We start from the raw sequence: 12,823 nt of genomic DNA on the forward strand, positions 1-12,823 counted from the left end.
ATATAAATAATTTGTCTTGTATAAATTTAATCAAGTTTTATTCTTCCGCGTTCTTTTTTATGATAGATTAGTATTATATATATTATATATAGACCCAGTCACCATCAACTCATTAAATTATATTTTTTTAAATTTCTTTTCTTGATTTTTATTATTATTATTTTTTTTTTTCTCAAGAGATATGTATGTATAATATTTATTTATGCAAATATTATTATTTTTTCTATCAAACAAAACTTCTTCTGAATAATATAATCATAGCTAATATACATTGCTAGTTATTGTTTATTGTTTTATATATATATATATATATATGTATTTTTTTTTTCTTTTAAACATAAGTACAATAGATAAATTTATTTATATAATAATAATAATAATAATTGTGCAATTAACAATTCAAATATACATGTATAATTAATTGCTTGATTGATTGATTGATTGATCCTCGCAGTTTGCCGAGTTATACCTTTAACAGCTATCGCATATTATATATTATAGATACGCACATATCATGACAAGACATTCACTTGTAAAATTATAAAATATATATAATATATAATAGTAAAAATAAAGTATAGTTAATATGTGTTTTAAATTTTTAATGTAAATTATTGATTATAATTTATAACTTATTTATTAAAAATTTTATCTCATTGAAAAGTTGATTTTTTCTTTTTTTTTTTTCTAATTGAATACTGTTATCTGGTTTTTCACTTTATACATGTATTATTGCAATAATGAAATCATAACAAATTTGGGCTTTACGTTTCTATATATTAATCTCAACTGGATGTATAATAACATCCACTAAAAATATAATTATATGTATATGCGCGTATATAAGCATCATTGCAAAAAGGCATTTAATTTATTATTACTTGGTTTTTCAATAAATATATATTGCACTGTTGTGTATATTCACTGACAATTAATATACGTGTTATCGCAACAACGAGGTAAAAAAGGCAAAATACATAACAATAATATACACTTTATATATTATATTAAAAATTGGCAGATGATATTTTTTTTTTTTCAATAATAATGATAATAGCTATAAGGAAGGATATAATTACGAATTACAATAACGATGTAATATTTAAAAAAAAAAAGAAAAAAAATATTTAAAGATGTGTTATGATAATATCATCGTCAATATCATCTTTTTCGTCATCTGTTTCTTCGGGTTTGTTGGCCTCAGCTTGAGCAGCTTTTGGATCATCAGCAATGGCTTTTAGTCTCTTTTGTTTTCGTCTGTGTAATATTTCAACAATAATATAACATATTGTACCAATAATAAGTACACTAACCATAACATATAATTTCATTCTTGCACATAAATGTGTACTGTATGCATATGCTACAACAAAACCAGCACTTTCCCATAAACGATAATTTGAAAATGCTGCCTCTTTATTTCGTCTAAATAGTGTACCATAAAGACCTATATTTAATAAATTAAATTGAATTAATAAATATATTACATATTTACATTAATTAAATAATATGTGCAGTGAATATTTACCATTAACTTGAGTTTGCCAAACAGCATCACCAACACCCCAAAGACCTGATACAGTATAAAATACATATGATTTATCTGGATGTGGTTTCCATACAAGTAATACACCAATTAATGCTGCATGTACAACAGCACCTAGTGCCATTAATGGTTGTCGTCCAATAAATTTCATAGCAGATCCAAAAAGTAATGAACAGCATGCATTTACAACACCAAAACACATCATAACATAGCCAACTTTTTGTACACCCAAAGCACACGATATATATGCCTGAAATTAATATTATTTATTTTAAATATAAATTTCAAGTGCGTTTGCATCATGACATTGAAAATAATTATTGTTATTTATTTATTTATTTATATAGGACAAAAAATATATTGATCGATATATATATATATATAGTCTCATTTAATCTGACTTTCGCCAGTTGCAATTCTATTCTATTTGGTTTTTAAATTCCACACATACATGACTACTATATAGAAATACGTGTTTTGTATAAATTTTTTACATGTATATATTTTTCAATTTTGTACAAAGGCGTGCAGATGTGCGTGTATGAATTTAATCAATTATATGTATAAAATTACCTGAGTAAAATCAGCACCAATAAATGCTTGTTCCATGCCAATCCATATTGTTATTGGTATTAATAATTGTTGATATGGTTTTTTCAATTGATAAGCAGTGGCTGATAATAATTGAATTCCACTGAGTTCTTGACTGTCAGCTCGACGTTGTTTTTCACCATACCTATATATATCAAAAGAAATATACATATAAAATAAAATAAAATTATATATAAAAATATCGCAGCATGCAAAATTGTATAGATACAAATGTTTCATTTTTTTTTATTATTTACAACGCTTTGCGTGTGTCTGGCTGAAACCAGATTTTATAATACTATACACACGAGACCTTTTTTTTTTTCTTTTATAAATATATATAAGCATGCTAAAAAAAACGGGTTCCATGACCCTTGAATATAATATAATATCTATATACTTGTTATTATTCATTTATATATGTGTGAGTCTAATAATAAATTAAGGTTTTTTAATATAATGAGGAACATGAGCCTAAATAATAATAATAATGCATGCACATATGCACGTATACGTATATATTAACAGATATATTGTCGCAATTAGGACTGCATTCCTTGTATATAAATTATTATTATTATTATTATTATATATTAAATGAAATGAAATGAACAAGTTATTCCACCCAAATAACGTCCCTTATAATTTTCTAAATTTACTCGCATGTATAATTGTTGTCATGATATAATTATCACAAGTAAATACACACGCGTTAAAGTCACCGTTATATAAATATATTAATGATTGTCCAATTTTTTGTTGTTGTTGATGATGATAATATAATATTCAATATATACTAGTCCGCAAGCTGTATATTATATATATATACATATATATTATTACAATATATTTGAATGACTCTATATATATAATATATAGAAATGAGTAATGATGCACCGCTACTGCACATTGACGTGTTGCATCATATAATTTAATAATTTTACAGAAAGATACTTATATATATGAATATATGAAATACGTTTATTTTATTATAATGTATTAAAAAATTATATAGCTATCCGAGGAGGTGAAAGGACTCACGCATATTTTATTATATATAGATTTTATTATACTACTGCTGCAGCAACAAAATATATATGTATATCATTTGCACATATTTTGTTTAAACATGTATACATTCCATACAGCTCTTGGTGTTTATTTTATTAAATATTATTTATTACTTGATAAAAAAAAAAAAAAAAAAAAAAAAAAAAAATCTTCTTTTCTTCATTATACCTTTCACTCACGCGGCTTATAAATATTTATTTATATTTATTGTTATTTATTAACATTTAACATGACAATAATAATTATTAAAAATATCAATATCAATATTGTCACATTGTTGTCGAATTTAATGAAAAACAAAATATATAATTTAATAAGATAAAATAAGGTAATGCACGTATATATAATATCATCATGCTGCATGTCTGACTATATCCCGATATTTCCACTGACGCAGCTATTGCTGAGGAAAATTATATTTATTTATTACTGCAGGGACTATATTTAATTTTATTATATACTCGCTATTAGTTAAATAATTAAACTAAATTATAAAATAATAATAATAATAAATTTGAAAAAGACAAGACGACGCTACAGACATCAACAATATACGCGTATTTTAATATGCAGAATTACGTAAAACCTACACCGTTGTCTGCGCATTGATGCGTTCCATGCAAGTCGGATGTATGCCATTTTGCAATAATAATAAAAAACATCAGAACAATATATTTATATAAAATTCTCAAGATTTCGTGAATATCATAATTGCATAACGTATCATCATCGTCATTGTCATTGTTGCTTGAATTCAAAGAAAAAAAAATTTTAATTTTATCCACATCTCGTATTATATGTATAAAGAGAAAAATATTGACTCTTATTTTTTATTATTTTTTTACAACTTATTAACAATAATAAAAAAGTATTATTATTTATTATAATATATATATATGTATAGTAAAACAACAGTAACAACAAAAACAAAAACAAAAACATACCTTGATAATGGATCCACAAAAAGTGCAACAATAATAACAGCAACAATAACACATGTTAAATAAATTGCTGATATTTTATAGATATCAGAATCTGGTGGTCTTTGGAGACTCTCATCAGCACCATTACGTGAAACACAAAAATTAGCTCCACAACTTTTAATTTTATTTGATATTGTTGAATTTGTATGACCAAATTCACCTTCACTTAGTACTAGAAAATAATAAATTTATATTATAATAACTGTAATTTATATGTATATTACAACTGTTTAATAGCTACTTACCAAGTGATGATACAAGATTACCCCACAATTCAGCAGTTTGCCATGCAAGAAAAAAAAAACCAAAAAATCTAACAATAATAGCATCAACTGGTTGATCAGTGAGTTTAGCATAAACACCACCAGCTTGAGTTAAATATGTTGCTTTTGCAGCCCACATTGGTGCTGCACCAAGACCCAATAATATACCAGCTGGTACAAGTGTATAAAATTTTGGATAAAATTGTGATCCAATATAAGGAGCATAACAAAGCATTGATACACAAAGTGTCCATTTAACTGTTAATCTTTTTATTAAAAATGTTGGTACAAATATACATGATAATACAAGAGCAGCATATATTGCTGATAATGATACTGTACCAAGACCATCTTGTGCATTTATTGATGATTGTAAATTAGCTGTACCTTGAAATGCTGTAAATTGTACCATAAATGCTATTGATACTGTTCCAATATTTTTTAATATTCGCCATTTTTCACTTCTTGATAATTTAAATTTTCTCGATTGTGTATCATCATGATGATGATGCTGATGATGATTTGTATTATTATAAGTATTGTTATTATTATTATTATTATTATTATTATAGGAGTTGTTATGATGATGATGATGTTGTTGTTGTTGTTGTTGAGGTAATGCTGGTGGTTTTATTGGTTCTGGTGGTATACCACTATTAATATCACCATTATTATCATCTTTGAAACCTTCATTTCTATAACCGACTCCACTATGTACTGACACTGTATAAACTGGACTTTTTTCATCATCATTATCATCATTATTATCATTATTATTGACAACATGATGTGGTATTTGTTTTTGTTGATTATTAATATTACTATTTCTATTGATATTGCTATTATTACTATTACTTTTATTATTATGGTTATTTTGTTGTTGATTGTTTATAACACCACCACCTCCATCTCTACCTCCGCCACCACCACCATCATCATCACCTCTGCCACCATCATTTTGGGATGCCACCATTATATTATTATTTTGCTATCTGTAAATATATTAAGACACAATTATGATTGTTAAATATATTTGTAACATACATTTATAACAATGTTTCATTTGATAAAAACAAACAAACAAACAAGTAAATAAATATATAATAATGTGTCATACTGTATAGTTGAGCTATCAGCCAAGACAAGGTTCATTATTATATTACAGTACCAGGTACTCACTGATACGCCAATCAACCAACCAAGCCAGCATCCTGCACTATACTTCAGCATATATATATATATATATATATTTTAATAATAAGACAACTTTATTCGTGTGTACATTTAATTATTATTACGCTATTTATTTATTTATTTATTTAATCACCATTGATGCACATGCCGGCATACAGTCAAATAAATAACAAAGTATTTTTTTTTTTTTTTTTTTGTAAAATTACTATACAAATATGTATAAAATGTATACATAAATTTAAATTTTAGCCACAGAAAAACATTGTACCCATTTTTACAAGTAAAAACAGAGCAATTTTTATTATTGCATAATAAAATCTTGTATAGACTGTTAAAGTTGAGACTATATACTCGTTATTCATTTTATTTCTATCGGTTTTTTTTTTCAAGATAATACAAATGAATATAATAAATATTATCATTTATCATTATCTGGAATATTATATTATACAATATATTAATATATAATAATAACATGTAAATAGATATTGGTATATCAATTATAATACCCAATGCATGCACAACAATAACAAGTGCAGTTGCATATACATGACCTTGGTTGTGTTTGTGGCTTTTTTTAGTAAAGACATTGATTCAACCAAATAATGATCATATTTTAAATGAGAAAAAAAAAAAATTAATATTTTTTTATATAACTATACATTGACAATTAATTAATGAAATGAGCCGCAAGGAAAATTGTGTTAAAATAGTATGTAAGTATATATATGTACAGGTGTATAGGTGTAGTGCAGATTGCTGATTGAGGACTGAATAAGCGTGAAATTGATCACAACGTAACTCTCGCATGTTTATATGTATATGATTTCAAATACAATTGTGATAAAAGTTGAAGGCCATTTTTTCTTTCTTTCTTTCTTTTTTTCTTTCTTTTTTTCTTTCTCTTTGAATGGCCTATTATTTTCATTTTTTTTTTTTTATCTTCTCAATTATTATAATTTTAATATATATAAATAAATAAAATAATAGTATATGTATATATAGGTATACTTGCACTCAAAAACATAAAAACTTGTTGTTTTATATTTATGAATGAAATTATTCATTCTTATAAAATAACAATAGTCACAAGTTTTATTATTGTATTGGCTCATATTAAAAAAAAAAAAAAACATTGGTTAATTGTTTTATAAATATATCCAAACAATTATTTTATTTATTTATTTGTATATAGAATAAAATTTTTACACAAAGTAATTGTGTCAGCTAAATGATAAAAAAAGTCAAGTCGATTAGCTGCATAACTTGCATTCTTAAATTTATATATGTTAACAAACTTATAATATATACAAACTTGTTTATTTATTTATATAATTTTAAAAAGTACTGCAATAAGAGAGCTGTTGTTGTCGTTTTTTAAATTTTTATTTTTCAAGAAAAACATTTATTAATACTTAAAAATAAAAAAAAACCGATAGCGGCACGTCAATCACAGTAGTATCTATAGATATTATACATAGGTGCCAATAACTTTAGATTGCGCGTCTCCATGCATATACATCGACTCTAGCTAGTAGCTCTTAATAAAAAATATTACTCGCGTATTATAATTGTACACACGTTTTATATACAACATGTACAGCTTGTATATATTATTATACTCTTGTGAACTGACTTGACTTTTGATTCAAATTGATTATGTTAAATTATAGTGTCTTAAATTTTAGTTTTCACCTGTTGTACATATTATTATTATTATTATTATTATTTATAAAATTTTTAACCGATTCAATTTATTTCCTTCGCATTTAATTAATCAGACTGAATAATATCTGCATATATATATATATATATTTATTTAGAAAGTCTTAAAAGGATTGTGTTTAAATAAATAAATAAATAAATTTATATATATATATATGCTGGTGACGATTAGACGCGACAGTTGTATATATAGTTATAATAGCTGCTGCAAGTGGATACAATTTTATCAATTTTCATAACAAAGAATTGACTTTTAATTAATATATATCCAAAAATTATTATAACTATTATTATTATTATTATTGTTTTATTAATTGATTTATAAATAATTTTGTCATATAGCTGCATGCATAATATATAACATGCAATATATTATGGCCACCAACTTGCAAGTATACCAAATACATATTATACAATTATTATAAAATTTATAAATACGACAATGACTTTAAATAACAATGGATTATTATTAATTTTCATAATAATAATATAATCCTGTTGATGACGATTGACGGTCGTTGACGATTATATAGCATCCTCGTGCGGTATTTATATAAATTTGTGTCCATGCGCGATTATTTTAAAATTGTTGTTGTTATTATTATTAAATAATAATTATTGTCTGACGATGTATACAATACTTTTTTTTTTTATCGTCGTATATGTATAAACAATATAAAGAAATTATTATATGTCAAATATATAATAATGATTTATATATATTATGTATATTTGAATATGTCCGCATGTTTATAAGATAAAGAAAAAAATAATTTATCGCATATATGTATATATATTATATATATTAAAAACTTCCTCATCTTGTAAAATGTAATTAATTTAAAAAAAAATTAAAATTAGTCAATGACACGGTGAAAAAATAAATAATATGTATATATATATATGTATAAGTCTCAGCATTTTTGCGACCATTAATATTTCATTATTTTATAAAAATATATATACACAAAGCTCGACAACTGTTGCACTTGATAAAATTTAAATATTATTGGTATATATACATATATGCGTATGTGGATTATCAATAACACAAAATGTGTACATAACATTCATTTCTTTTTTTTCATTATCATTATCATTTGGCGATTAATTATGTTTAACTAAATTTTTTAAATTAATTACCAATTTACCGAAATAATAAAAATAAATCTCAATTACATTAATATATATATATATATGTATAGATTGTATTTATTATTATATTTTTTTTTATAAATCGCAACTCTTGTAATATACTGCAGCTATATAATATCGCCATTATATCGGTATACTGCATATATATAATTGTTTCAAATATATGACTTATCAATATATATCATATACTGCACACATGTATCATATGTCAGCTGGTATTATATGCGTATAGTAAAACTCAAAGGTATTTATATGCGTATGTAGGTATATAGGTAAAAATAAAATTACTCACATAAAAAAGCACGATAAAAATATTCAGATTTCACAAATTAAACTCGCTTTTTTTTTTTTTAATTTCATATAATTTTCTTCACTCCGTAAAAAATAATTGACATGTAGCTAAGAAAATTATTAATTAATTATATTAATATAACTTAATTTTTATTACATTTACACAATGTAATAAAAATTTGAAAACGTCCGAACAGCTCAGGGGTTCCGAGACAACTGAACAACCAACGGTCTTTTGATCAGTACTGTTTGCCAATTGCCAAGTCACACGATTCCCTCGTTTCAATAAAGTATGCTTATTTTATAATATGACCATGTTGTATTACAAATACTCAATTTTTTATTCTCTCTTTCTCTCTCACTCACTTTTAAACTAACAAACTGACTAACTAACTATAACTCACTCCTTCACTCACTCACTCACTCACTGATTGTTTATTTGAACTTATTGCTGCAAGAAACAACTTGATATATATATATATGTACACCTGTGCAAAATAAAAAAATAAATAATAATTAAACACTTTGTCAATTTACAGCTTATGTATATACTCAAAATCAACAATATTATTATTAACATAATGGCTTTTCTTTTTCCACTTTTATTTATTTGTTATCATTTATTATCATCATACTTTTGTACGTTAAACATTTAAACAAATACCTATACATATAGTATATATTTTTTCCAATAATGCATGATAATGATGATAACGATCATGATATTAAAATATTTCATCGGTAAAGTAAAATTATATATTAAAAAACAAATATTTATACTGAAAATTGCATAGATGCAATAGAGATGAGACAACTGATCAGACGACTGGATGCTGATCAATCCTTGACTGATGATTTTTTCAAAGTTATTAGGTTTATTTTCTTGGCCCCTTTCTTTCTGTTCCTTTCACACACATGCATATTTCTTTATACAATGCTACTGCTACTGATACTACAGCTACTGCAATACATATACTGGTTTTTTTTTTTCAATTTAAATTCAACATTTATTTATATTTATTCATTTAATTATTGCACATTTATGCACATTGGACATTTATATATATATAAACTCTTTATCTTATTCCTTTCATTTTATAATAAATATATATAAATGTTATTTTTTTTATTTCCTTTCTATCTGGAGGTCAATCGTCCATAAAAATAATTATTATTAAATGCGGGTTCCGGTTTTTCGTTGCGACGACGAAGGACAACTTTGCATCTCAAAGAACGATAGTCAACCAGCAGCCAGCCGTTGTCCTTCTTTCCAACTTTTCATCGTCTCCCCCAATATGTATATTAATAAAATAAGATTAACTTTTTAAATTATACATGCACGTATATATATGCGTATATATATGTATTTACGTCATTGTAAAAATTTGACAATTTTTTATGTATATATATAAAAAACAGCTGAATGATGATGACAATAATTATTAATACAGCTTAATATGATATTGATATTTTGATAATTTTTTTAATAATTTTTGCTTTGACTTGTTAAATAAAAATAAATGTGTGTGTGACCATATCATTAATCAACTTGTTTAGTTAAACCTGTGCATATATATATAATAAATTGTGTAAACAATGATTTATTACACCTGTTTCATTTTTTTTTTCAAGTTGACACTGCAACAGTCATAATTAACAAGTGATGACATGAAAAAGATAGTATGTAAGTATATAAAATTTCTGTCACTTTAGTGTTTTGTTTGTTATACATATATACCTATATATTTAATAGATGGATGGATGAAAAATAAAAAATAATAAATAGACAAATAAAACATTTATTGCAAATATGCAATCATTTATTAATTATTCTTGGAAAATTTATCGATAAAATTTTACAGTTTGTGATTCATTTTAACAGAGACGTGTAAAAATGTAAAACAACAATATATATATATTTTCAAGAAAAAATAAAAAACAATATTCTTCTACTGATATATAAAATAAAAATAAACAACTTAAAAAGTGCATAGACACACAACTGATAATTGTCCATTCGGTTTTAAAACATTTTCAGATCACAAGTTGACCTCGAAAAAAAGCAACTTGGACACGAACAGTATATATACATGTATAATAAATAGTTTATATATTCTGCGGGTCTATTATTGTATTGGACATTGAAGATATATATATATAAGCTAAGGATAACGGTGCAATTAAGATAAGCAGCGGGACGTACAGTGATTCACGCGTAACCAAAGGAAATACGATTGGATCTACCAACTTTTTTAATTTTTTTATTTAAAAAAAATAATAATGGTAAATGGAAAAAAAAAAAAAAAAAAAAAAACAAATAGATATTTAAAATGACTAAATAAAATGGCATATATATTTATTATATTATTATTATTATTAATACTATTTTATTATTTCGTTTGTTTTTTTTCATATGTAAAATTTTCAAGACGATTATTTTTTGATTACACAACAATTCCGGAAGTATATACAAAAATGATGATGCAAGTTACCGGAACATGTTGCTCGCGATTGATTAATTAATTTTTATACTTATATTTTTCAAAGTATTGTTGAGAGATTTGATATTATATGTGTGGTATATATACTGCATATGCGGATATCCGCCGTCGAAACACAACTCCCAAGTGCGCCAGTAATTCATCTGCGGATATATAATAATACCTAAATATGATACTTGATTTATTGCAAACATCAAAAGAAAAGTTTCTTGATGATTTTTCAAGTTTTTTTTTTTCATTAAAATAAAATTACCTGTCTAAAATATTTTTTGATGGGTTAAGGTCTTGATTTCATATACCTATATGTTATAATATATATAATACAAAACGCGTGCAATAATATATTATATATTGTATAAAATATTTAAAATAATAAGACATTTGTGCATGCTCTACTGGCATATGGTGAACGTGTCAAACATTCCAAGGATAAAAACATTGAAAAAAAGACAAATTAAATACGAAATAATATGCGAACGAACAAACGCGTTTACGAAATCATTTATAGCTCTTGAGAATAAAATGAAATAGAAATTATTATTATTTATTTAGTTATTCATTCATTCATTCATTCAACTTGACATAATAATAATCAAATGTCTTAATATATATAATTATGTATACATGTAAAAGCTGAAAAAAACAACACAAGATTGATTACAAAATACAAATGCTTGCTATACATGTATATATATACTCATCAATTCTACATCTATATGTTATTCACCATGTTAACGAGCAAACAAGTTACGCGTCCAAAATATTTTATTTTATTTATAGTTAATCAAGTTGAGTATTTATTTATCACTTGTCCAGCCAACATTTCGTAATGTCCATAATATATACATATTGTTATATATGCTATATGGAATATCATATATAAAAATATAAATAAATAAATATTTTTTCAATGAAAATCTTATTGGTCTTTAAAAATCCACGCATCCACCAATGCATGTTATTTGTCCGCAAGAATTAAATATATAAGAAAAGCCATGGCCTACTTGGAAACGCTGCAAGTTTTCGCAAATATATATATATATATATTATATAATAAAATACTATCAAAATTTATGTTGTTATTATATTATAATGCTATATACATATTGCTGTATATATATTGTTGCATCCCTCAGCTTGCCCTTTTTCTATACTATTTCTGTATAGTGCAATCCTTAATATATATTTAAATCAAAATTATAATATATACAAAACATGTGTCTATATATACATAATATATGCTTTATTGAATTATTGTGAAATGTACAATGTGTTATTTATAATATTGATATTTAAATGATTAAATATTTACACATCACTCAAATATATGTATACACCAAAATTCATTAAATTATTTTATAATAACAATGAAAATATTAACCTTGAATCGTGACAAACCTTGAACACAAAAACGAGTGGCCTCCTCATGAACACGCTTTAATTAATTACCATACGATAATAATGGGAAAAAAACGAATATATAATAACAAAAAAAAAAAAAAA

General features: G+C 24.3%; 1 protein-coding gene across 1 annotated transcript; it reads right to left on the reverse strand.

The window, feature by feature from the left end:
• Window positions 1-704: 704 nt before the first annotated feature.
• Window positions 705-9,349, reverse strand: LOC122856577 (UNC93-like protein). The gene is made up of 6 exons (XM_044158270.1): window positions 8,821-9,349; window positions 4,437-5,446; window positions 4,153-4,363; window positions 2,120-2,282; window positions 1,529-1,796; window positions 705-1,447 (listed from the first exon to the last, which is right to left on the reverse strand). The coding sequence occupies exons 2-6, from the start codon at window positions 5,425-5,427 to the stop codon at window positions 1,128-1,130; spliced, it is 1,953 nt and encodes a 650-aa protein (XP_044014205.1). The 5' UTR covers window positions 5,428-5,446; window positions 8,821-9,349; the 3' UTR covers window positions 705-1,127.
• Between the last annotated feature and the right edge of the window lie 3,474 nt (window positions 9,350-12,823).

This window comes from Aphidius gifuensis, linkage group LG5, assembly GCF_014905175.1.
Source record: "Aphidius gifuensis isolate YNYX2018 linkage group LG5, ASM1490517v1, whole genome shotgun sequence".
Taxonomy (NCBI): domain Eukaryota; kingdom Metazoa; phylum Arthropoda; class Insecta; order Hymenoptera; family Braconidae; genus Aphidius; species Aphidius gifuensis.